We start from the raw sequence: 26013 nt of genomic DNA, 5'->3' as shown, positions 1-26013 counted from the left end.
CTTTATATAAAGGTTAATTTTTATAAAGTTTTGAAGTTCGTCAGCCCTCGATAAGAAAAGTTAGAAAATTTAATTTAAAACAAAAAAAATTAAATCGAAAAATCAAGAAAATTCTAAAAAGAATGTATGCAAAAATTTAAAATATACCAAAAAATAACCGAAATTAAGTACAAAAATGAAAAACACCCAATTTCGGAAATGTACTTTTTTAAGTACAAAAAATCAAACCAGATCGGAAAATTTTACAGGGTGGCAGCCTTTGCAACGGGCAATCTTCCAACAACATGTGTGTATGTTGTATGTGTGGATTTGTATTACATACAGTGAAAGTGAAACCTGCGCCATAGAAAAGTAAAGATACCAGGCTAAATTGTTCAGATTTTAAGAATTAAACAACTTCAAACATTAACAAATTTGCATAGCAAAGAGGCAGCTAAAAACAAGTGGCAAAATGTGTGGTGGTTTTACCTGCTCGAAGAATGCGTTAATTGCGCTCAACATTTTGTATGTGGTAAGCAGCAAAAACAACAAAAACAACCAGATGAAAATGTCGTTAAAAACAGCAGTAAAAGTACAGAAAACGAATTATTTCAAACTGCTGCAGCTGTAAATTTGTTGTGTATTATATTATTTTATGTATTTTTCAGATGATTGGTTTCTTGCTGATTGGCGTCGGTGTCTATGCAAGGGCAGCATCTGTTGTGACGAATCTGCCAATTGTTGGTGGCATCTTGGCCTGCGGTGTGATTCTCATCTGCATTTCCATGCTGGGCCTCGCTGGTGCCGTCAAGCATCATCAAGTGATGCTCTTCTTTGTATCCTTTTTGCACACACACACGCACAACGACAACAACTACTCTTTAGTTTTCTGCCGCAGCTGAAGGTCAACGCTTGTCGATGACGAGGTTGCTCTAACTACATATTTCCGCGCATTTGTTATACATGCAGACCCCCCTCCTCAACCCCACCTCAGGGGTGATTGTCGTTAGTATGTGCCTAAGTACACATATGTGCAAAATAATAAGCACACCTTCCCATATTAATAAATTTATTGAGTAAACAGCTCAATTAGCAGATCCTTTTCCAATAGAGCAACATTAGAGAGATGTTAACAAAAAAAAGTAGAAGATCTTATGCTCAGAAAAATATGCCAGTTTCAGAAGCTGTTTCTATAATCGAAAGTAATATATACAAAATGACAAAGCTGCATTTGGAATCTTAGTTCGTATTTTAATTTTAATAAGCCCAACAAGCAGATTTATAGAATATAAACATGTCATTACGAATTTTAGAAGCTATACAAATAAGAAGCGTTTATGTTAGCATAGATTAATTATAAAAACGTTCAAGTTGTTCCTATTATTTTGCACTTGTCTGTATGTCCGTCGATCTTCGTAGTGACGTGAATCATAATAACTTGGCCCATTGCAACTTCCGCAGGTTCAACAATTGCGTCAGCGGAAGCTTATCAGCTAATCAGTCAGCCGTTAAACGTTGTTCCCCTTAAACATTTATTAACTGATAAGCAAATCTGTGTTACTTACATTACTTGGTTGCCCTTAATTATTAATCTATCCGCTGCAGTACATGATTATTCTCTTCATGCTGTTCCTGATACAGTTCTCCATTGCCAGCTCTTGCCTGGCCGTCAATGCCGAGCAACAACAACAATTTGCCGAGCAAGGCTGGAAAACGGTACCGAAAAATCTGCGTGAACAGGTGCAGGAGAAATTCCTTTGCTGCGGATTCAATGCCACCACTACAACCACCAGCAACACTATAATTGTTAATACAAACGAGCCCAGCTGTGACATTGTGAATAAACAATGCTGTGCTGACTCTCAGGATCCTCAATGTCACTGCGGTCCTTGTGGCCCCTTGTTGGAGGATAAAATTGATTATGCCTTCAAATTGTGCGGCGGTCTAGGCATTTTCTTTAGCTTCACTGAGGTAAGTCTTTGGACTAATGCCCTAATCTTTGACTAAGTCTAATCTGTAATCTTCTCCCATGACATGCATTCAGTTCGTTGGTGTCTGGCTAACAGTACGCTATCGCAATCAAAAGGATCCGCGTGGTTTGCCCAGCGCCTTCCTTTAAATTGCATACACATAATCCAATAACAAAATGCAGACACACTATTAAAACTAAATAGATTGTGTCCCTCTCTCTCTGAAAAAAAAATATGTTAATGTCAATGTGTAAATTTCATATTCATACGATAATCGTGGGTCTTTTAGATCATACATTAATGCATACATACATCATATATACGCATAATTTATATTTATACAAGCATCAACTAAAAACTAACTTAAAGTAACGCATTAGGCATTACATTTACAAACTTTAGAAATACTATATATAAAAGATATATATTCAGATATATATACACATATATACAAGATATAGCTACGTGTTTAAACGTTTTAACAAACGCAAGCAATCAAGTCTTTTCGAACTGAACATGAAACATATTTACATCACATACATATTTCCCAACCACTAACAAAAAATCTATGGCGACATAACTTCACTTAATCCTCTAAAGAATTTAAGCACGGCTAAAGCATAATATGGTGAGACATAATTAAATGTTATACTATAGCTTTTATTTCTTACAATAATTTATTTTTATATTTGAATACCCATATCATTTTGATACATTTCTCTAATGATTGTTATATTTTCACAGGTTTTGGCCGTTTTTCTGGCACGTCGCTATCGCAATCAGCACGATCCCTGCTATTTACCCGCTCGGGCCGTCTTTCCACACAATTATCAGTACTGAGTGGAGCTGCATTGATGGATATCAATAAATCGAACAGAACAGGCAACTTTTAGTCAAAGGGACGAAGGCTGATTTATAATTTTTACACAAAACTTCCTAGCATGAACTGGAAATGCATGAAGGGGAAGGGAACGAAACATGTGCTCACAACCAGAATTCACTGTCAAATGGGCTGTAAATGAATTAATTTGTCATTAATTCGTGCAGTTTGTTGTGCAATGAGTTCTCTGGATATCATGAGCATTTTTATTGCTTATACAGTTCTTAGTTTTAATTATGCAAAGAGATTAAAGTTCCCCCCAATTGAGATTATAATTATTATATATATACTACGTTTGTGTGTTCATTTGGTTTATGTTAACAATTTTGTGAATATTTTAATTAATTGTGCAATCATTTTACGTCTTTTTATTATTTAGTTAAGCTTATTGTTAATAATCCTATGTATATTTGTTTGCAACTGGCAACAATCATAAAAAAAAACTGCTGTACCACACTTAAAAAAAAAACATAAACAAAGTAATAAGAAAGAACATTTCGAACCTGATCTAAATGTAGAACCAAGTCAAATGTAACTAGCAACGGTAACTGTGTTTTAACAAACAAATTGCGTAACATATACATAACACATAAAAACTTATATACATATATTATACATATATAAATATACATAGTTAACAAGAAACGACATAAAAAATATATGAGAAATCTATAGATGTTAGATGTGTGTTAAAACTTTAAAATTAGCACTTAAATTTCAAATGGCTAAACTAGAAAACATGTCAACAACTAATTCTAAAGTCTTAATGTATCACACTGACCTTCCAAGAAAATTTCCACTTACCCTGCTGTTTGCCTATCTGTTTTATCTGTATACTTTCTTTCTGCATCTCTTATATATTTTTCAATTACTCGCCTTAACTTGCACCCACGCAAGAAACAACACGAAGCCTTTTCCTTTCTTCCTTAACACTATAAACATACACACAACAAATTGATATAGTTTTCCTCTTGTATTGCGTTTCGTATTTCCTTTTCAATGCGATAAAGAAACGACATTAAATAAAATTCTCTGTATTCTGTGCTGTGATTGAAGTAAATATGATCTTTAAAAACCAAGCAACAATAACGTTTTGAGTTTCATTTTGCAAATCCCCTTACTGAATACTTCCTTAATTAGGAAAAACCCGTTGTCTGCGGTTGGCGTTCTTAGCAAAAAAGTTTCAGTTTTCAGCACAAATGTACGACGCATCCTTTCCCTTATTTATGTGTCCCGTCTGCAGATGGCACAGTGGAGCAAAAACGTCGTAAAGTGAACGATGTCCACAGTCATCTTTCAATTACGATTTGAAGACCTATTTTAAATATAATTCTGAGTCGAAAGTGAACTTTAATTATTTAATCTGTCGCTTTATGGAAATTTGCACCACTGTGCCCATCAAGCGTCATCCAGAAGATTAACGCACGCACTTTGTTTGACACTTCCCCTGGGGAGTCGGCGGAAGTGTCAGCCGCTTGGCGTGCAAATAATATCTCGACAACGTTGTCTGGGGTGGTGGTGGCATGGTTTGAGCCCAAACAAATACCCAACAAATTTTCTCATGCTGGTGAAAAGCTGACAAAAGTTTTTCCACTCAAAACTCAGCTCAAACAGGGCCAAGTTCAACGTACTCAGAGAGCAATGGAATTATTGCTGCACTCAAAGAGGTAAAGTTCTCTAAGAGAGCGGGAAACAGAGCGGAATAGAGAGAAAAAGAGAGTGGGCCACAACAGGAGATGCTTTGGTTATGTAACGGATGCGCAGTAGGGGAAATGGAGTTTCCATTTCTCTGTCTGCAGGAAAAGTGGGTGTGGTGGCCGGCTCAGCTGCCTGAGAATTGCTGTAGAATAAATTCTGGACTCGGTGATGAATTCGTTTGTGCCAGCAACGGAAATGGTCAACAACTGTTTGGAACAACATTTTCCCATAGTTTTGTGTTAGCCGAAAATGAAATGTGCCTGGTATGTCATGTTAGTCAAATGGACACAAATGCAGATAACGTTTAAGATACAGATACAGGTACTGCACAGATAAAATAAGTTTCATTTTCTTAACATAAATATGTATATGAATAATAAATTATAATCCTAGGCCATTATTTATTCTAAACTATAAGAACCATTTTTTTAAATTAAAATTAAAGTAAGTTATTGAATACATAAATAACTTTAATAATGAAAAACATTTTGTTTATAATATATTATTTGATAAAAAATTATTATAAATTGTTATATATTTAGCATTTAATTAATAAAGAACTCATGCTTTAATTTATTTTAGCTTTATACTTGTTAATAAAAAAATTTAGTTTTTGTGCGTTTTTACACAATATTTTCCATTGTTGAAAAATTACATTTATAAATATATTGGACATCTGAATACCAAATCTATTTGTATCTCTTCGTCTGTAGGGCAATGTATCTATTATGCAAATATCCTTTTGAAGACACATGTGCTTCAATTTAAATGCTATTGTTATATATATGTGTGTGTGTGTGTAAATGGACTTATGCGCATGTGATGACGCGTGCCACCTGAAGACATGCGTTCAACAGTGCGTAATATTGATTTCAATTCAACAATGCACAACAAAAACACATAAATTAAATGTACTTCAGCTCAGCAGACATGAGCCATTTGTTTGGCCCAATGGAAGGAAATTCCCGCAGGCTTTTGAATTATTAATAAAAGCATTAGAGGCAGGAATGCCGTGGCATGCCATGCTTAAGGACCTGCACGAGAATATCCTTAAAGCTGCCTATCTGTTTATTACCCAGCTTATGCTTGATATGAAACCAGCGTGGCGTATGAGCAATGATTGTGTGATTGAACATCTTGACGCGTCTCATTTTTTATGACATACTTGAGTCATGAGCGCACAGTGGGCGTCACACTTTTCGCCACAAACGACAAGGTTAAAACAATAACAAAATAAATGTTTTTTATAATTACATTAATTAAGAACATGCGTTGATCTGAAAAGACTTAATTTTTTTGTTTTGTTTTCTACAACTATTATTACAGTCAAACTTCTCTATAGTCAACTTTCGTTGGACCGGAAAATTATTTTAATTATTTAGAAACTGAATTATGTAGCTTGCAATTTAATGGCAACATTTTCACTTTGTTGTTAGACAACTAGCAAAATTAATGTTACTTTCTTCATTGTGAATTTTGACTGTATATCATAGTAGTAAATAAATTTATTTATATATGTATGCCTACCATCAATAGCTTACACACAGTCTCTTCTATCATTGTCTACCACATTGGCAGACGTCGAGACTCGGTTGCTTTTGGCTTATGTCATATCGGATTTGACGCCGGATCTTGTACATATATAAGCGCACATTTATACATAGAATATATATACATGCATGTGAGTCTGTCCAGCTCACTCGTAATTCGAATTTACTGCCTATAACGGTGTCGTAGCGTAACGGCTGTGTGGAAAACCAGAAATTAAGCAATAAATAAAAACGAGTCTAGGAAAAATTTGAATGTCAATGTCAAATTAAAGTCATGCGGTTAATTAAATCCATTTGGGCAATGCTGTAGAACAGAAACCAAAACGCGGTGGGGAAAAAAAAGAACAAAAATTAAATGGTTCACATATGTACATTTATATAATTTTGTAGATTAAATATAATATGTTACCTAATAAATATTGGTTAGAAATATTGGTCAAACTTATATGATAAATTTAAACTAAGAAAAGCTTATAAATTGATATATCTATTAAAGCTGCTGGAAAAGGAAAACCATATCGGAAAATCGGAAAAACTTCAACTCTCATTTCACTGAATTAAACAGACTGTTCAATATTCTGAGAGAATAATAAGAAATGGGAAAAATAGTTAATTCACAGATAAAATAGCGTAAAGGTTTATAATTAACAACTAATAATTCTTACATTTTTTTAATTAAAAATTTGACTGTCAATCATTGATAAATTAAACTGTGCACTCCATTAAATTGGAAATGGCTTCTTTAATTCAATGCAGATGATTTCAATTGCTAGATAATACAGTTTTCTAACCAGGAAGAGTCAGACAGTCTGTTATCAGTAACGTCTATTACAATTTGTTAATAATAAACTCTGCAATATCTCACAATCACGATAATCTCTCTTTGTAGACCAGATTCGTTTATCAATACTATCTAAGCTTTTAAACAACAACAAAAAAGGAAAAAAAACAGCACGTTAATGAAATGCCAAAGCACACACAAATTTATGTAAACACACTCTCTTGCAAACACACACAAATACACTCACAAACTCACACAGAATATGCATATTAAATCACCGTGAATGTTTACCGTTTTATGGCGCATAATAAATGGAAACATTGTTTTAGTTTTTTTTTTTGGTTTTATGAGCTGTAAGAAAAATATTCATCTCAAAGGTAGCATTAAAAAAATATATATATTTCTAAATGAAATCACGCGGCGTATGCGTAACGCCCGCATATTAAGCATTCGCCCGAGGTGCCAGAATGGACATCAACAAATGCGTAATTCAATTAACAGAGCATATTTAGAGACTTTAACAAAACTGTTTTAAAATTAGCATTAAAGAGACCCACGGCATTAATGGCCATTGCTTTAGAGATGCTGCATGTCCTATAATTAAAGTGTGCGGCCTTAATGACGGCAAGGACGCAGCGATACCGAGTCCCAGCCTCCCTGCGCAGCTGTTGCACGCAACCAGGGCAACAAAACACCCCAGCGACCCCAACTAACCCGGACATGTGACCGAAGCTGAGCGAAATTTGAGCGCAAATTGAAAACTGAGCACTAGAAAAATTAAAACTAATTTTGCTTTGCAAGTTGCTGTTATTGTTGTACCATTATTTTTTTTTTTGATATTTCTAATTAAACGATATAACAGCAGGTCATTAATAAAAAAAATAAATTAATTTAAGAAAAAGTCATATATTGCATTAAACATCGGGTTATTAATAGATAAATTTAAATTAGTTGCAAAGAATGTATTTATGTATTTTCAAGCTTGTCCACAAATTTATATAAATTTAAAATATCAGGAACAATGACGAACGTATACAATAAATGATGTAAATATAATTTAAAAAAAAAGGAAAATTATTAATAAAATCTGTGCTTTTTCGAAAAAAATATATATTATGTATTTATTGTTTATTATTTTTTATTTATATTAGATAAATAAGCAGTAGTTGATGCAGACTGAAACTTATAGAAGTACATAGAGGTTAATAGAGTACATAGAAAACGAAAACGAACTACAATTATTGTTTGTTGCGCACAACAATTTAAAAAATACTCTTACTCACACTGCCAATTATTTGGCAAATTTGAGTGAGTTTCACGCCCGCAGAACAGCAACCACAACAACAACAACAGCACAAAGCTCTTCCTGTGGAAAGTTGAGTTACTTGCGAGCAGCGCTGCGACTGCGATGCCGGCTGTGTCAGCAACTGAGCAGAGGCAGCAAATAAGTTTTTTTGGTCTCGTCTCTCAGTCAGTTAACGGTGAACTACGCGCCACTGCGGACGTTAACTTCTCTGCCATTGTGTGTTAGTGTGTGTGACTGTCGCGTGTTAAGAATATCAATAGTGAGAGAAAGAGTGAGTGAGAAAGAGCTCTGCTTACCTAGTTGCACGTGAGTCGCAGCAGCAGATAAACAAAAGCAGCAGCAAAAGCGCAAAGCAAGACGCCAAATTTAACGCGTTTTACGCGCATTTTTTTCCGACCTAACAAAAGAAATAAAATAGCAACCGCGTCACTGCAGCTTTACCTTTTACGTAAGTACATTTCAGTGCATTAATAATAAATGTGTGTGTTTTTTTTTTTCATTCGTATTTTACTTGGGCTAGCCTAGATAAAATAAAGCGCGCGGCTTGACTTTTCCACGTAAGAAAATCAATAGCTCATTATCCTGCACAGCTCCTTTGACTATTTTTTTCCACTTAAATATAATATATTTTTATCTTTTTATTTCTGCTGTTGTTTGTTTGCTTATTGGACTAATTGAAAAAGTTCTTGACAGCCTTTACGAAAAATGTGAAAACAGTCAACAAACAACAGCAGAGAGATAGAGAGAAAAATTTGCAATTGTTGATGACTTTGCATTTGGCCAGTGAAACGGTTCAGTAAACGTTTTCAAGGCTGATTCGTTTATTGGGTCATTCGCAGCTTGCAGAAGGCTTCAAGCACTTGACACGTTATGTCGCAGGATACAGCAAGTATTTCTTTTGTTTGCGCTTGAAAGTGATAAATTGTTAAATTGTTGAACCAAAAAAGGTACACATTATATAAGAGGATGTTTTGGCTAAATAAACTTCGGTTCGCTAAAAAATAAAGCAACTGTTACCATGACTATACAATATACATTGTTGTTTAAAATTGATTAAAAAAAATAATAGTGTATAATGCTTGTGGTAAACTTTTGACTTTTCAACCAAATGCCACATTTATTCAAAATGTGTTTAATTTTCTTAAAGCAATTTATAAAAATGTTATGTTTTTAAAAACACGTTTAATCAACATTTGAAAATTTATCCCAAAACTCATACATTAAATGTAATTAAGCTTGTTGTAAATATATACAATAATAAATTATTAAAATTGTTAGACCATTTATGTATACTAAAAATATCCAAAGGATCTAAAAATCGCTCAATTCACTCTTTATTTAATTAATATTTTAATTATTATTTTAAATTATTCATTTACATATTTTATACCTTTTAAGTCAATAACTTTTAACAGGTTTAAAAAATCATCATTAAATTATAAAATACGCTCATGGAATGAATCATAAATTGCCAAGAAAATCGAAAGTAATTTTAAAAGCGTTGCTAAGTATGCAACAATTTTTGGCAAAGCCGTGAAAAACCATGGCAGACATCCCCAAGACAAGGATTATAACCCATCTTAAGTATTTACAGTCTGCTGCATAAGTAATGAGCTTCTTAGTAAATATTGTTTTTCCAAAATATATATACTATGCAAATGGCCAACGGCGCTGAACCAGAAAACGCCAGTCAACAACACACAATTTCCGGCATTCCTTTCTTTTGGCCTAGCTAATTGCAGCCTTGAACTTTGCTACTAAAAAGCAGCAACTGTATCTATAACAACAACAAGTTTTAGCTTTAGCAACTGGTTGATATTCTGTAAAAATTAATAAATCATAATTTAAATGTTTTTATTATTTTTTTCACACTTTGATTTGTATGTTTTTTTTTTTTTCTTTTTAAAAGAAAATTGGCAACTGTTAAATTAAGAGGTTAAACAGCCGAAAAAAATAAAAGTAATATTTAGAATGGAGAAAACTTTATTTATTGCCTGTATTTATTTTACATGTAGGGAATTATTTAAATTTTTAAATTATTTTTAGCGTGAGGTTTGGTTTTGTTCTTTATTGGCATACTTGTGTTGCTATGATACTATTTTAGCATTTTACGGATTCAACGCTAAATAAAAAAGAAATAACAAAAAAAAATTCGATAGTGTACATTGTACAAAATAGTTTAAAAATTAAGAAAAAGCAGCAATTTCTTGTACTGAAAAGAATGATCAATAATTTAACATCGATGTTACTTTGAACGTAATAGTATATACCCTATAATATTAAATACAAGATATTTGAGCTATCAAAAATAGTGAAAAGCACCGCAGTTTGCTTTAGTTGCCGCTAGGCACACATGGGAACGTGCTCAATCTACCAACATCTTGTTGGCTCAGCGACCTCATACCAAATGCGGTAGTATATAAGCTTCAAAATAAATCAACTCAAACATTTTGGATATTCGGACGTTGGTCACTAAACCGCGAGCAAAATGGGAGAAGCAGCTGTGCAACTTTTGAAGGACTCGACTCCCAATTCAGCCTGTCACTCAAGCAACCAAAGTCATAGACACACACACACACATAAACGCACTTATACTTAACCCTCATGGCACGTGACGTTTTACATCGTTGGTTTTTAATTAAAAGCTATCAAAATGCTTTGTGCGCACTTTCCCGCCGTATTTCTCCGGACCAACTTAAAACATAGCTCATTAAGTTTTATTCTAGACCTCAAACCTGTTATAATAATTTTTTTTTTTAGAATTTTTTTATAAAAATATATGCAAAATAAAAATAAATAATTGACCTTCTTCTTCTTATATTGATTGAATTGCAGCGCCCACCACATGATGTCGCTTTCGCTGCTCGCTGGGAACAGTCACTCCCTGTCCGAGGAGGAAATCGATGAGTGAGTAGACAAGGCGTTGAAAACTTTTGCCAATCAAATTAAAGTACAAGGCACGAACTTTTGTTAAGTCAATTCGTTGGGAAAAACAACAAGACAGAAAGAACGAACTTGACTGTGAGACACCCTGAACATATTGTGTAAATAAACAAATATAAGCAAACATTACATAATTTCAATGAAGTAATTTAACGTATTTGTTGCAAACTAAGCATTTTCAAAAAAAAAAAAAGTTTTGTCGAGAGACAAATAAATATTTTCAAGCGATTTGTTTTGATTTTGGAAAACGACCTTTCTTAACAAGTTTGGCGACTCTATTTTTTTAAATCTTTCAGCTCAGACTGCTATTTTTTGTTTAAAAAAATAATAACAAAATATTTGTGTGTATTCTTTGAAAAAAAAAAAAGATTTGAAATTAATTTTAAACACTTATTTCTTAATTAAATGTTAAATGTTATACTTTTTTTTAAATTTTACATTATAACAGTGGCTATTACTAATATTACAGATATTCTAAAAGACCTTTTATTCTTCTCAACTTTGTACTTAACATTGATTGAATGAAATGCATAATATGCCGATTTCCATGCTAAAAATTTTTTGTTCGAATTGTTTTCTGACACCTAAGCTGAAAGGTCATAGGTGATAATTTTGGGAGCAACAAAGCCGCCATAACCTTTACTACTCTTATAGTGGATGCCAATGCCAGCTAACGGTGTTGGTGGATAGGTTACAACGTCCTGTATATCGATAAATGCTATGGTAGTTTCCGCCGCATCCTGATCTAAGTATTCCAGAATTAACATATTTTGACAGCGTTGTGTGGTCTATTTAATTTAAAAGTAACAGTATACTAGACAATTCACTTTCTTCTTGATTACGGATTCTTACTGAACTCAACTATTACCATGTGGTTACTTTTAAAGCAAGATGCATGTTATAAGTACATATTTGTATAAATTTATCTTACAGCTTAATATTATCAGCGTTATCAGTAAATAAGCTGGCTGTATTTAATATACAAGTATATTTACTCAAAAAAATGTTGAAGAATATAGACTGAGGCAAATAGACCCATTATACTACACATAAACATCTGCTAAATTTTATTGTTGTTTCTTATAGTACTCTAATTTAAGCTTTCAAAAATTATAATAACATTGAACTTTAATGGTGAAGATGGAAAAGAGGGAAATAAATAATATATCAATTTTATAGCATACTTTTCGGCTTAAACGATTTAATTAAATGAAAATCAGAAATATTGTAAACTGTAAGCCATACAAATTGCGAATTGCGCATAAGCGTGTTATAAACCAAACCACAAATATGATTACATTAATTATTGTCACTTGCGCCAATAATTAAATAAATGAACATAATAAAGCTTCTATTACGCATATTCATAACTCATAGCTCAACACTTCTAAATATTTAATGAATGCATACAGAACTGTTATAAGAAACTCTTCAATAGCTTGATAAATAATAAATCTATTTAATTAATATCGATTGGTATTCGAATTTCGCTCATCAGCCAGTTGGCCTAAAAAAAAAATGTTGTTTTCAATTCAGCCGCAGTCAGGCGAAAGTAATGCAATTTGAGTCAATAGGATTAAGATGAGACTATGACACTTGCCAGTTGATGGGAAACGCATTGATTTTTATTCTTTCCACTGAATAGAACAATTACTTTGGCATTTTCAGAAAACGTATTTGTTTTCTAAGAACTTGGTTTTCCCATTTTCATAATCATTTTCTTTCATCATTTATTTTTATTTCTTTTGTTAAGTGTCATGACCTTCACCACTGGCCTTAGACATGGCTTTTAATTCACTTAACCTTAGGTATTTACATTTTATTGCACTTACAACAACTTCGACGGGAAACTGGGCAATCAACAATTGTGACGCAAATATACCTGGAAGTAGCTAATGACTACTTTGAAACAAGGGAAAGTGTTGCTTGTAATGTTTTTATTAATTTAAAGAGTTTTAATTAAAATTTAATAATAATACCAATTATTTTAAATAAAAAAATGTGTGCTTTGGAAAATAGTCATACTTTTCAAGAACAGTTCTCTTAAAATCTGATTTTATTTATTTAGACTATTGTTTAATCTTTTTTTTTATAAAATTTTTATATTTTAGCTTGCGTCTAATAAAAATTCTGAGTTTGAATTTGGAAATAGGACGCAGAAAATTTAAATAGTTATTCTTCCAAGTATACTAATTCCGACAATCTCAATTTCTTCCATGTAATAGTATCAAAGCAATGCTAAGAAATTATCAATATTCTTAAGGAAAAAAAAAATAACAAATATATAAATCCTTTAGCAAGCTTTCACTCATATTTATCTACTCTATGATAAAAAAGCCAAGTGATATTTAGCAGCTGCTGCTGTTCATTGTAGCATATAGTTTACATCATTAATAACATATAATGCTTACACAGCTTTTCTACTTGATTTATGATGATAAGAAAAAGGAAATTGCATAACATCAACGACATTTTCAAATGGATGGCAAAGAGTTTTCAATTTCAAGATAAATTTAATTTTTATTGCCATAGACAGCTGCAAATGCATGCTGCATTCAAGTAGTTATGAGTGTCTATAAGACTACTCCCACTCACAGTTTTACAAGTCAAGGCCAAAACTATCAAGCGTTTTGTTGACAATTTGTAAAGAAATTACATTACACTTAGGCACACACATAAACACCCACATCTACTTATACACCCATACACAGATCAATTCAAGGACTTAAATGTAATTAAATTAGACAACAACTGTGTTTGTAATACTTTTTATTCTTTCTTTTTATTAGTACATTATTACGCAATATATTATATATAATTTGTTATATTGAAAAAAATATGGATAAATTTATAAGGAATTTCATTTATACATTTCCATATTCGAAGATTTTCAGAATTTATTTTTGAGAAATTTCACTTTAATCAATTATCGTTCCATCAATCATAAACTTGCTGAAAATTTGAAAGAAGTTTTAAGCAGAATATAATTAACACAATCAATATTTTAAAATGCCCGCTACTTGTTAAACTGCCCCCGTATAAATACATTTACTTTAATTAATCTGTATACAGCTTAATCTTAACGGCATTTGTGTGGGGTTACGATCAGTTTTCTCAGCAATCCAATAGATGATTAAATGAAGTGCAATGTATGTTTTATTATATTGTTATTTACTTTGAGGACATACTACTGAGGTTTGATGACCTCTGTTTTGTTCAGTATAACGAAGTAGTAAAATATAATTGCTGTGTTGATTAAAAATATAGAATAATTATAAAAATTCTGTGATTTAGCTACCTGTTACAATTAAGCACATAAGGTACAATGTGAAGTGATGGTTAATTTTTTTACCAATAGCGATTCACCGATGGTAAAAAAGTTGCCGTGAAAAACGCTCATCTGACGGAAACTTATAAACTCGGAAACCTAAACTTTTTATATTTAAATATAGTTATATTTACTTACGAAATCTCACTTGAAACGAATGAGTTAGTTGGCCAGTTCCGCTGAGTTTACCAAGTTAATAAATGATACTATCTTAAGCCTATTGCACTTGTGTAAATACCAATTGCTCAAGTGGACTTTGGCTGCGACCTCCAAATGTGGTCGAAAGTCACGTAGCTTTAGTTGCAACTCATGTGTGGATCTCCAGACCAACGTCATGTACTCCCCAAATCGTGTTGTCTCTGTCTCTCTCTCGGTCTGTCTCCCTCTCTCTCTTTTTCTTTGCTTTCGGTTTTGACTGTGCGCAGTCGAGCCCCCTTTTTGTTGATATTACGCTAGTTTTTTTCAGCTTCTCATTGACTAAGTTTTGCTTTCTTTCATATTTGTACATAGCATTAGGCTCAATAGTTGTGTATGTATGTACATGTATGTAACTATTTCATATACTATATGACTTGGCTGAAATAAACAAAGCCTCAGACACTGACGCAGACTGTTAACTGAAACGAATTCCGTGGCTTGTCAATAAAAAACTAATGGCTTTAAAAGAAACCCATGACAGTTAAACTTATACAGGGTATTCTGCTTAAAAAAAAGGTATTAAATTTTGACTTTTCTTGGCATTTATTGGTTTTTAAAACAAGCTAAAATTATATTAAATAAATAATTTGTGGTATCAAAAGAACTGTAGTTGTATTGTACATATCACATTTCATTTACAATCATATGTGACAATTATTATTTATCAAAAATTAAATAGAGAAGTTTAATCATTTTTAACACATTATATATGCAGACACATCTTATTTTTGGCAAAAACTCTTTCGCAAATATCAAAGTTGAATATGTTAATTAAATTTTCAAAACGCAGACCGGTTAAAATACGCTTTAAACATTGATTTAGCTATTTAATTTGCATATGTTTTTTCGGCGAAATAACTAACAGATTTGAGAGCATTGGGGGGGCAAAAACATACATAGTTTTGACAGTGAGACACCCTGTAGAATTAATTAGATACAGTAAATCAATAAATTGTTTTGACATTATCAAAAATGTTTAAAATTTAAATTTAAAATTTATTTCTTATTTTGTTATTTTGGTCTATGAACATATTTAAATCAGGGGATAAAGAAAATGTACTTATCATTAAATTTAACTATTTTTATTTGCATTTTTATTTGGTCAAAACATTTTCTAGACTTACTGTATAAGCTGCACTCTCAGCTGCAATTGAATTGTGAAAATACAAGTGAACATATTACGCAAAACAGTTATGTATGCCATGCTGCAATCTTAATTCAAGTGAAATAAATTGCACACAAGATGCAGTTAACATAGTATTTATATAGAATTCTAATCAGTCAACCAGTTAACCTTGTAACATAGAGCACGTTTTTAGTGCAAAAACATTTTACACACACCCATAAATACGCCCATGTTGACATGTTTGCCAATCAAATTGCGTTCTATGTTGACATTTGAACTAATTTTAATTCATATCTCTGCTGTACAGCGAGCTGAACAGAGCTGCGAGTTTAGCAGTGCTGCTAACAGAGTGCTGCTAACATCCGCTGTTAACAGGCAGGCAACCGGTATATGCTTTCTAACTGCCTATGCATGCATGTGTGAGTTTGCGTGATTAGAGCGCTGTTTGTATGTGTGTGTGTGTGAGGCTCACCTATATAAAGCCGTCGGCGACATAAGAAATTTTTTTAGTTTCTCGCTATTCATTGACGTGTACAATACGTTTGTGTTGTGTTATATTTTTTTGAACTTTGTTGTGCGTGAAATTCGTTGCCAGCTGTCGTTAAAACTATTAGAGACCTAGTTAGGACATTCTTCAAGGACATTAATTGAAATACAAATATATATACACATAAGCTGACATCATGCCGCCCACAATCACATCGAGTCTGGCGCATGACTATAATGCTCATTGCAGGCCTCAGGTCCAGGACGATGATGAAAACGATGCATATGTGCATCGCATAACGCGGTAAGAATGCAATTCCGTTGCAGAACCGGTTTATCAGGGGTCAAAATACTGCACAGCTGCCCTTAAATAGGGGTTGTTTAGTTTGTTGTAGTTTTGTTATTTTTTTTATTGTTTTGGCGGGCTGCCAAAGGTGAATCATTGAATCATTAGCAGCACAACGAGTCCAAAAATACACGTGAATTTGGTCAGCACCAAATAGTATCTGCAATAATTTCAAAACATTACGCTGAGTTGGCAGCTGACGCAAAAGTCTCTGCTGCCAAAAAGCCAAAGCAAAACAGAAGTGAAAACTAACGACCTAGAGAGAGAGAAAGAGAGAGATAAAAACACTATGATTAAAGTGGAATTGGCAAAACACTTGAGCTAATTATACTTACTCACACTCACATTTATTGTGGTGGGTGTGTCAGCCTCATATAATACTTATATCCGCCACCAGACCTAGAACTAGACCTCGACACCTTCAGAGTCGAAAGTTAAGACTCTCAGCAGTTCCAAAATCTCAAGTTCATTGTTTTTTGAGTGCATCATATAAATAAATAATACACTCAGAAAATTTATTATCTATATTTAAGAAATTCAACATAAAATTTATAAACGTTTTCTTACATGAAGAATAAGTTTGCTTAAAAATATAAAATATTGCCCTATAATAAAATTTGTAGGGTTAATTTTTCTAAATATTACAATTTAGATAACTAGGTCCAGGCTTATAAAAAGTTAATTCCGTTTACATTTTTAAAACAGTATTTATAAAATTGAAAAACATTATAATTACCCTTTTTTAGATTGATTTTCTAAATTGTAGAATGCAAATTGACTTTTTTGGGCGATTTTAGCGTACGATTTTTTTAAGTGTATGATTTCATTCATTAAATTAATAAACAGAAAACAGTTGATAAACTTGGCACCTCTAGATTTATATACTTATGCATACGCATTAGATCAGATGTTTATAATAATCTAATCATTCTTTAACTTCTGCTATCAAGGTCAACACGGGCAACATATTTACATACATTTTTATTTATTTTTACTTACTTTATTATTAATATATTACGTTGACGCAATTGCTAAAGGCGTTGAGTAACGGGAGTTTGTATTAAACCAATTCTTTGGATCATTGCCTTCATATCAAGTTTCAAAAGCCTCCGCTCCCAAACGTTGTTGTCTTGCTTTCATCTGACAATTTCATTAGAATTCTCGGAACTTACAATCTTATCGCACCCGAGTGTTAGTTTCTGCTTACGTTTTGCAATTGAGAGAATTTTGTGGCAACTTTTATGACTACTTTATATTTATAGACTGCGAACATGGTTATTGAGTTATAAGTGCCACTTGTGCAACCCAATTATAGTTGATTGATTTCTTGTTACGAGTTTGCATCTGATTATTTATATCTTTTATTTTTTTCCCTCAGATATTCCGATGGCACCGTCAAGCTGCGCAACTCAAATATTGAGTTAATGGATCAGGATATTCTATATCATTTGGCGTTGGGCAGTGAGAGTCATGATTTGCCGGAGATGTTTGGTGACGTAAAGGTGAGTAAACCTATATAAATAACAACAAAACTATATATAGATTAAATTATTGCTGCTGATAATAAATTTTTATTTTAATTAACTCATAAGCTTGCAATCTAATACGCTAATTAGTTGCCAGATTATTGAAAATAGTTGCTTGAAAACAAGTTTTTCAAGTATTTGCAAACTTAATTAAATTTATATAATAGACCATGATAATGAAAATCAAGTTGATTTCAATATGAATAATCTAAATTTCACTTTATTTCTCGTTCATTCAGTATTCTCTTCTAATGGGTATTTAAATTTTACCTTCAAAATCTCGGTCGAAATCAATGTTTAAAAAAAATTAAATCTTTGTTGTTTCTTGAGATATCTTAATTATATTTTATACATTCTGGCGAAACTTTGTTTAAATTTGACAGCCGTTAGTTTGCTTTCAATGAATCGATTGGTTAAGAATTTAACTATTGTTCGTGGTTCTTGGTATATCCCACAACCAAACACTCTTGTTGCAAATTTAAACTTATAACGATTGATTTAAAATTTAATTACTAAATAATATTAAGAAAAAAAAAAATAATAAGATAAGAACAAAAAATAAAAGTTTTAAGACATTTAAATTTATTGGAACAAAAACCTTTGTTAAAATTATATTTAATTGATTTTTTCGTCTACAGTTTGTTTGCATGGGTGGAACCCCAAAGCGCATGGAGAACTTTGCAGACTTCATCATGGAAGAGATTGGTTACAAGCTACCCGCTGGCACACAATTGCAGGATATTAGCGCCTATTCCTATCGCTATTCCATGTATAAGGTGGGTCCAGTGCTATGTGTTAGCCATGGTATGGGAACACCTTCCGTGAGCATTCTGATGCACGAGATGATCAAGCTGATGTATCATGCCAAGTGTGTGGATCCCGTGTTCATCAGGATTGGCACATGTGGTGGTGTTGGCATCGAGGGCGGCACCGTTATCATCACTGAGGATGCTCTCGATGGACAATTGCGCAATTCGCATGAGTTTGTAAGAGATCACTTTTAATATTAATTAATATAATTAACTAATTGGTATTTAATTTGTTAGACAATTCTGGGCGAGACTGTGCATCGTCCGGCTAAGCTGGACAAGAAGTTGGCACGTGAGCTGAAATCGCTGGCCAGTTCTGATGATCCATATGATACCATCATTGGCAAGACACTGTGCACAAATGATTTTTATGAGGGACAAGGTCGTCTGGATGGCGCCTTCTGTGAGTTCAGTGAATCCGATAAGATGGCATATCTGGAGAAACTCCGCGACCATGGAGTTGTCAACATCGAAATGGAGAGCACAATTTTTGCAGCTTTGACTCATCATGCGGGTATCAAAGCGGCCGTTGTTTGTGTCGCCTTACTTAATCGCCTCAATGGAGACCAGGTCAATGCACCCAAGGAGGTCATGCATGAGTGGCAACAGCGTCCACAGATACTTGTCTCGAGATATATTCGCAAAGTACTTCAACAGCTTGGACCACTGAAGTCTTTGTTTGGTCATCAGGGTTCGATAAAATCGCCCAGGCGTTTCAAGTTGGTCCAGCAGGAATCTCAGGCCCACGACTAAAGCTATCAGCCAAATACCAGAACAACAAAAGACGGATCAGGGGCATATATAATATTTATATGTAATTCTATTATATATGATTTCATATTCAAGTTACCTTTGACTGTAATGTCAACCCAATCTTTACGTATACAAGATGTTTCAACATTCCTTAAGTTAATTTCGCTTTAAGTTCCCTTATCATAAATAAATATATGTACACTCGTATATGTTAGTATCTCTGTATGTATATCCAGCTTCTCATTAGTTTACTTTACTCCAACACATAGTTAAAAATGAATAACATGCTGAATGAAGACATATTTACAAATAAACTCAATGTGACGTTGTGTTTCAAAATGCATTCAAATCGAAATCGAAATTGTTGTTGATTGCACTACAATAATACATAATGAAATATAAACGAAAAATAAAAAATGTTGTTAATTGTTATGTTGCATATTCTAGAATGAAATAAGGCAAACCAAATATTAATAATAATTACTAATGTATGTATGTATGTATCTCTGATCATAATATAAGAATTCATAAATTATTCTATTACACATATTGTATTGTAATTCCTAAACATTTGTTAATGTTGCTAATCATTACACTATACCAACAAAAGTTACTCTTATTCAATTCTACAAAATAAAAACAAATAAAGAAAAAAAAGCTGAAACAATAAAAATTTGTTTTTCAAAATTAAGTTAAATAATTTTTTTATTTTTGCACCAAGGTTTAAACAAAATTTTAGCGATATCGAAAAGAAATTGGGCATCATTATATCTGATTACAACAGTTGAATCGAATCGTTAAAAATATGTTCAAACTATTCACAAAACAAATGATCTACTTCCCTACATACATATACATTGAGTTTTATTTTTGATTCAAAAAAAATAAAACTCAAAATATAATCATTATAGTATGAGTTTAATTTATTTATTATTATTTTTTTTTTTGATCAAAAATAATTATTATTTCTTAAGTTTTATTTTTTTGCTTAAAAAAAAACGATTATTTTATTAGTAAAATATTGAAAATCATATATCTTAAGATCATGGTGAAACTGCAGATTACCCTTAAATAAAAATGTTGGTAGATATCACGTTTTTTTTTACAGTTACTAGAAGTGAATGATTTTTTCAAAAATTTGTTTTTCAAAAAAAAAAAACAAAATAATCATTATTTACTGACCCTGGAAAAAAATGACCCTTTTCGTCATTTGAAAGTTCCTCTTTCTTTCACTTTCTGCAATTTTGATACCAGTGTATAAGATATTTAGCTCTTGTGATACAATAACATGCACAAGTGAAAACTGCCGCTAATTTGATCAATACACCCACTGTAATACTGCGCAAATTCCTTCAAAAATTACTAATTTCGAGAGCTCTCAAAATGTTCAACAATTCAGTTGTTTTAAAATTTATTTTCGATCAAACCCAAACAAAATTTAATAAAAACAAACATTTGCAACAATGTCGGGAGCATGTGGAAGTCAGCTGGCCAAGGATGTCAATGAACTGAAGGGTGAGTAAGAGACTGGACAGTGGTTAAAGTCATACTATAATTTCAACTATGAATGCAGCAATGGTCAAGGCGCAAAATAAACGAATTGATAAGCTTATCAAGCATATTAATGAAGGTTGCGAGGCGAAAGAGGAAGTGCAATTGGAAAGCACAATGACCGGCCTGAATCCCTACATTGAATGCCTTAATCCCGATATTTTATACCACCTAAATTTGAGCACCGATACAACCGACTTTCCCAAGGTCTTTGGCGATGTTCGCGTATGTTAAACTTTAATTTTTCCTTATCGCTTATGTGTATATGTTGACTGACCATGCCCACAGTTTGTTTGCTTGGGCGGTACACCGTCACGAATGCACAAGTTTGCCAATTTCATAATGAAGGAGATCGGTCTTAAGATGAATTCGAGCGTCCAGCTAAAGGATTTGGCTGAGGACGCCCATCGATATGCCTTGTACAAGGTCGGACCTGTGTTGTGCGCCAGTCATGGCATTGGTGGACCATCGATTAGCATAGTCTTACACGAGCTCATCAAGTTAGTGCATCATGCCAAATGCCAAAATCCGATCTTTATTCGTATGGGAACTTGTGGTGGCATTGGCGTTGAACCCGGCACAGTGGTTATTACATCGGAAGCATTGGATGGTCAGTTGCGACCCGTTTACGAGGTCGTCGTTCAAACTACTCCCGAGCTGAGACCCACCAAACTGGACGCAGACTTGGCCAAAGATCTCAAATCGTTGTCTGATCCCTGCTGCGATGGCTTTGATGTCATCATTGGTAAAACCCTTTGTGCCAATGACTTCTATGAGGGTCAATCCCGTTTGGACGGTGCTTTCTGCGATTATACGTCCGCGAAGAAAATGGAATTTCTATCACGCATCTCACATGCGGGCGTGGTTAATATGGAGATGGAGAGCTCAGCATTTGCAGCCATAACCAGTCAAGCTGGCATAAAGGCTGCCGTCATTTGTGTGGCCATCATAAATCGCCTAGAAGGCGATCAGGTAGGTCAATAATATATTATATACCTCCCAACTTGACCCCTTTGCAGCTTAAACTTCTCCAAACGCCATCGTATTGCAATATAAATTTGTCTCAGCTATGTTGTGCACAAATTTCAGCCTCCTAAGTCTTACCGTTTGGGCTCCACAATGATCAATGAGTTAGTCAATCAGTCAGGACAAGGAGTTTTATTTTCAAGGATATTTTTATCATTGATTTAACTCCATCTATCCAATAGATAAGCGCGCCCGAAGAGAGACTCACTGAATGGAATTCAAGACCACAAATTCTAGTAGGTCGCTATATGCGAAAAGTGCTCTATAGTGAGGATTGCACTGATGAGGATACTTGTGATTGCGCTGGTGGGGATCAGACACAACCTACCGAATGACCTAATAATCATTATCATCATATTATATAAATTTGTATTTTAAGTTGACATACTCGTTGAAATACTCGTCTATAAGATAAGCTGTCACAAATAAATATTGTCAAAATAGATTAAATAATTTTTTACACGGTTACACTTGCCTTTAGCTTAATAAAAATGACTTTAAATTATTGGTCGTTATCTCTATTAACTTTGCACTCCTTATCGGTCTTTAAATAAAAGAAATGTTGGATTCGTTACGCCGAAAATTTAGCACACTGTAGTAACCGAAAAGTTTTAATATAAGGTAAAGTTAAGGTCAAAATGTTTAATACGGGTCTTAGTTAAGAAACAGAGATATTTTTACGTAAAATGTATAACACTCTATGCAACAAAGAATCTGCGCAATTTTTTTAAAAAAAAAAGGGCAACGTTTATTTAATTTAGTTAAATTATGTATGCTACCTTGAAAAAGAATTTAATACAAAATTAAATATCCGACAGCTCTACGTACATATGAGATGGTGAATCAATTTTTTTTGTGAATAAATTCACTTGTAAATTTAATTGAACTTAACAATATATTATCGCCTATACCGAATAATGTCGTCAATCTGATTAAAAAATATATACATAATAAGGTCTGCCATGCCTTCTTAATAATTAAAAACTTATATTTTTTACATACTATTTTAAGCACAATTTCCACTGTATAGCACTGTCATATAAAACATCAGCAAACAGTGCGATCAGTCAGTTATTCGCATTTGTTCGTCGTGATCACAAGTCAGCGGCACAGCATTCGTACTACAAAGCAAAATATATTGTCAATATATACAGTTTGTATATTAATATAAATATATATAACATACTGCGAAAGTTCGTATATAAAGATAAAGCTAATAAAAGTGTTGCCGTCGTCGAGAGCGCGAATTCTATAGCTTTATCAACTTATTTACTTATTAATTTTGTAATGCAATACTTATTAATATTTATGCAGAAGGCATGACCACTTGAGCTGCAAAGTGCATGCTCAGCATTCTCACGCGCAGCGATCGGCTTGTATATAAACGATGGATCGTATTGCTTGTGCGCTGGAATGTTTATCTTATGTTTGTTTTTATTATGACTACGTGTCACAATGTATTAAGGGATACCCCTTGATTTATGATAATGGTAGGGTAGATATGCTACACTTGGTTTGGAAAAGCACATGGCGGTGGACATAATCGATAGAGTTTCAATACATCGATACATTAATCAATTACATCTTCAGTTTCGTAGCAAACAGTTCGAAAATAGCACTGTCAGAAATATCCGTTAAAAATTTCAAATGCATTACAAGATAATTTTGAAAAATATTTAATGTGCTTAAAAGTTAAAAAACGACAGAAAAATAAAAGATAGAAAATTTTATTATATGCCTAGTGAAACTGTTCAGAAATAAAGTTGAAGAAATAGTAGAAAAAAGTGTACATTTTGAATAAAATTTTCTATGGCCACTTATAATAAAATGTCGCTCGCTTCACATTTAATGAAAATCAGCAACTTTAAATAATAAGACTAATATTAAATTTTCTGGCTACATTTTTTTTAAAACAGTTACACAGAAGAACTATCCAATATGTCGAAGAGGTAAGAAGATCGGGAAAGCTAGAATACATCTAATTCAAAGTAAATAATAATGTAATATTTTTAATTTTTTTCGAAAATTCAGCGTTGAACTAAAGAACCCCAATTTGAGTGGAATGAGCTCAGACTTTTTGTACCACTTGGCCATCAATGTGCCCAATACCGCCGATACTAGCGATATTCAACAGCGATTTGGCGATGTTAGGGTATGTTCTCGGTATATTTGGTTATATAAACATTTAAATATTTCATTAGCGAACTATATTTTCAGGTGCTATGCATGGGTGGCACCAGCTCACGTATGCGAGATCTGGCCATATATTTGCGCAAAATAGTGGCTGTGTCGGACGATGGCGAACCCGTGGATTTGGCTGCGGCGGGACATCGTTACGCCGTATACAAAGTGGGTCCCGTGCTGTGTGTCAGTCATGGAGTAGGATCCTCAACATTTTCAGTCGTGCTGCACGAGCTGCTCAAGCTGGTGATGTATGCCAAGTGCCCGGATCCCAAATTCATAAGGATCGGCACATGTGGTGGTGTTGGAGTGCCACCAGGCACCGTTGTGGTCACCAAGGATGCCTACAACGGTTACCTGCGCAACGAGCATGAGATCGTAAGTACATATTGACTACCTGCACTGTCTACACTTGCCACTTAACTTTCTTTTTATTATCGATCTTAGCCAATTCTGGGAAAACGTGTTGTGCGACCTGCGAGTTTTGCCGACGATCTCATCAAGGATATCTTAGCATATGGAAACTTAAGTGGAGACAATTTCGAGACCATAAGTGCAAATACCATGTCCACAGACTGTTTCTATGAGGGCAAGTTTTCAAGTAAATCTGTCTGTACACTCTTAACTCATCTTTTATTCCTTACTTAGGTCAAGGACGCACAGATGGTGCCGTTTGTGAATACGACGAAGCCGCCAAGATGGAATTCCTTCAAAAATGCCATAATCTCGGCATACGCAACATCGAAATGGAGGCAACAATGTTCGCTTCGATGACTCAACAAGTTGGGGTCAAAGCTGCTGACGTTTGTGTAACACTCATAAATCGTCTAAACGGTGATCAGGTGAGTTCCACATATTTTAACTGAACATCATTTTCATTATACATAATACTTCTTTCAGGTGGAAATAACACCGGAAACCAAAGCGGACTACGAGCAACGACCATTCCTAATTATTGGACGCTATATTCAAGGTCTGCTCTCAAAATAATTTATATTTTACTTGAGATGAATAACCATTTTATCAATATTAATATTATTTTATAAATATTTTATATTTTCGTGTTTGTTTTATATACATATACCATTTTAAATGCATTTAATACAATACTTTTTGATCTTGATAAGTATAGACATATTTTCTTTTCACCTCACACGGTAAGTTCTTAAATATCTCTGTTTATTTTTAGCTGAACAATGAATATCGAACCAAAGTAAGTATTAGCCAGAAAATACATCATTTATTTAAATAAATAAAAGTTTATTGTCTTGAAAATTATGTTAATACAAATATTAAATTTTACTCTGATCTTTCCTATGACAGCATTCTGATATAATGATACCACTTTTAAAAATATCTAGGAAATATCTCTTAAGTTTGGTTAAGAAATCGTAAGAAAGATCGTTCCTATGGCAGCTATAGAACTATACTGTATAGTATTTCCTTCGTGCTGCTTGTTGTCATAACAACTCAACGGTAAAAAGTTTGTTCTTAAAAAATATATTGCTAATATATGTATATAGTTAATGTAAGTGCAAAGTTGGTATATAAATGAAAGTTTTGCCGACGTCTTGAT

At 33.2% G+C, this 26013-nt stretch overlaps 4 protein-coding genes across 6 annotated transcripts; all 4 read left to right on the top strand.

The window, feature by feature from the left end:
* The first annotated feature begins 313 nt into the window (after positions 1-313).
* Positions 314-3918, top strand: LOC117791895 (tetraspanin-13). Of its 2 annotated transcripts, none has more exons than XM_034631823.1 (4): positions 314-511; positions 648-815; positions 1585-1950; positions 2024-2182. In XM_034631823.1, exons 1-4 carry the CDS (start codon positions 452-454, stop codon positions 2096-2098), a joined length of 669 nt encoding a protein of 222 aa, XP_034487714.1. In that variant the 5' UTR covers positions 314-451; the 3' UTR covers positions 2099-2182. The 2 variants fall into 2 exon arrangements, with proteins under 2 accessions (XP_034487714.1, XP_034487713.1); XM_034631822.1 differs by lacking the exon at positions 2024-2182 and adding an exon at positions 2694-3918 and having other exon boundaries at positions 316-511.
* Positions 3919-10999: 7081 nt separating this feature from the next.
* LOC117789944 (uridine phosphorylase 1-like) lies at positions 11000-20096 on the top strand. 2 transcript variants are annotated; one of them, XM_034629157.1, is made up of 4 exons: positions 11000-11071; positions 17970-18093; positions 18756-19103; positions 19164-20096. In XM_034629157.1, the coding sequence occupies exons 1-4, from the start codon at positions 11010-11012 to the stop codon at positions 19677-19679; spliced, it is 1050 nt and encodes a 349-aa protein (XP_034485048.1). In that variant the 5' UTR covers positions 11000-11009; the 3' UTR covers positions 19680-20096. The 2 variants fall into 2 exon arrangements, with proteins under 2 accessions (XP_034485048.1, XP_034485047.1); XM_034629156.1 differs by lacking the exon at positions 11000-11071 and adding an exon at positions 16263-16549.
* A 980-nt stretch (positions 20097-21076) lies between these two features.
* LOC117789945 (uridine phosphorylase 1-like) lies at positions 21077-22709 on the top strand. The gene is made up of 4 exons (XM_034629158.1): positions 21077-21194; positions 21253-21455; positions 21519-22202; positions 22439-22709. Exons 1-4 carry the CDS (start codon positions 21143-21145, stop codon positions 22589-22591), a joined length of 1092 nt encoding a protein of 363 aa, XP_034485049.1. The 5' UTR covers positions 21077-21142; the 3' UTR covers positions 22592-22709.
* A 626-nt stretch (positions 22710-23335) lies between these two features.
* On the top strand, positions 23336-25491 carry LOC117792110 (uridine phosphorylase 1). Its single transcript, XM_034632097.1, has 7 exons — positions 23336-23446; positions 24171-24205; positions 24288-24408; positions 24474-24815; positions 24885-25026; positions 25086-25279; positions 25338-25491. The coding sequence occupies exons 2-7, from the start codon at positions 24195-24197 to the stop codon at positions 25425-25427; spliced, it is 900 nt and encodes a 299-aa protein (XP_034487988.1). The 5' UTR covers positions 23336-23446; positions 24171-24194; the 3' UTR covers positions 25428-25491.
* The last annotated feature ends 522 nt before the right edge of the window (positions 25492-26013 follow it).

Source organism: Drosophila innubila (assembly GCF_004354385.1).
Source record: "Drosophila innubila isolate TH190305 chromosome 3R unlocalized genomic scaffold, UK_Dinn_1.0 2_E_3R, whole genome shotgun sequence".
Classification (NCBI taxonomy): Eukaryota; Metazoa; Arthropoda; class Insecta; order Diptera; family Drosophilidae; genus Drosophila; species Drosophila innubila.
The sequence above is the reverse complement of the archived record's forward strand: the minus strand, read 5'-3'. Positions and strand labels throughout refer to the sequence as shown.

Coding starts and splice junctions, on each gene's coding strand:
- LOC117791895 (XM_034631822.1), top strand. CDS start 452: ATGTGTGGTGGTTTTACCTGCTCGAAGAATGCGTTAATTGCGCTCAAC. Junction 816..1,584: donor ATCAAGTGATGCTCTTCTTT/GTATCCTTTTTG, acceptor TATCCGCTGCAG/TACATGATTATTCTCTTCAT. Junction 1,951..2,693: donor TTTTCTTTAGCTTCACTGAG/GTAAGTCTTTGG, acceptor ATATTTTCACAG/GTTTTGGCCGTTTTTCTGGC.
- LOC117789944 (XM_034629156.1), top strand. CDS start 16,443: ATGCCGCCCACAATCACATCGAGTCTGGCGCATGACTATAATGCTCAT. Junction 16,550..17,969: donor TATGTGCATCGCATAACGCG/GTAAGAATGCAA, acceptor TTTTTCCCTCAG/ATATTCCGATGGCACCGTCA. Junction 19,104..19,163: donor TGCGCAATTCGCATGAGTTT/GTAAGAGATCAC, acceptor TTAATTTGTTAG/ACAATTCTGGGCGAGACTGT.
- LOC117792110 (XM_034632097.1), top strand. Junction 24,409..24,473: donor AGCGATTTGGCGATGTTAGG/GTATGTTCTCGG, acceptor CTATATTTTCAG/GTGCTATGCATGGGTGGCAC. Junction 24,816..24,884: donor TGCGCAACGAGCATGAGATC/GTAAGTACATAT, acceptor TATCGATCTTAG/CCAATTCTGGGAAAACGTGT.
- LOC117789945 (XM_034629158.1), top strand. CDS start 21,143: ATGTCGGGAGCATGTGGAAGTCAGCTGGCCAAGGATGTCAATGAACTG. Junction 21,195..21,252: donor GGATGTCAATGAACTGAAGG/GTGAGTAAGAGA, acceptor CTATGAATGCAG/CAATGGTCAAGGCGCAAAAT. Junction 21,456..21,518: donor AGGTCTTTGGCGATGTTCGC/GTATGTTAAACT, acceptor CCATGCCCACAG/TTTGTTTGCTTGGGCGGTAC.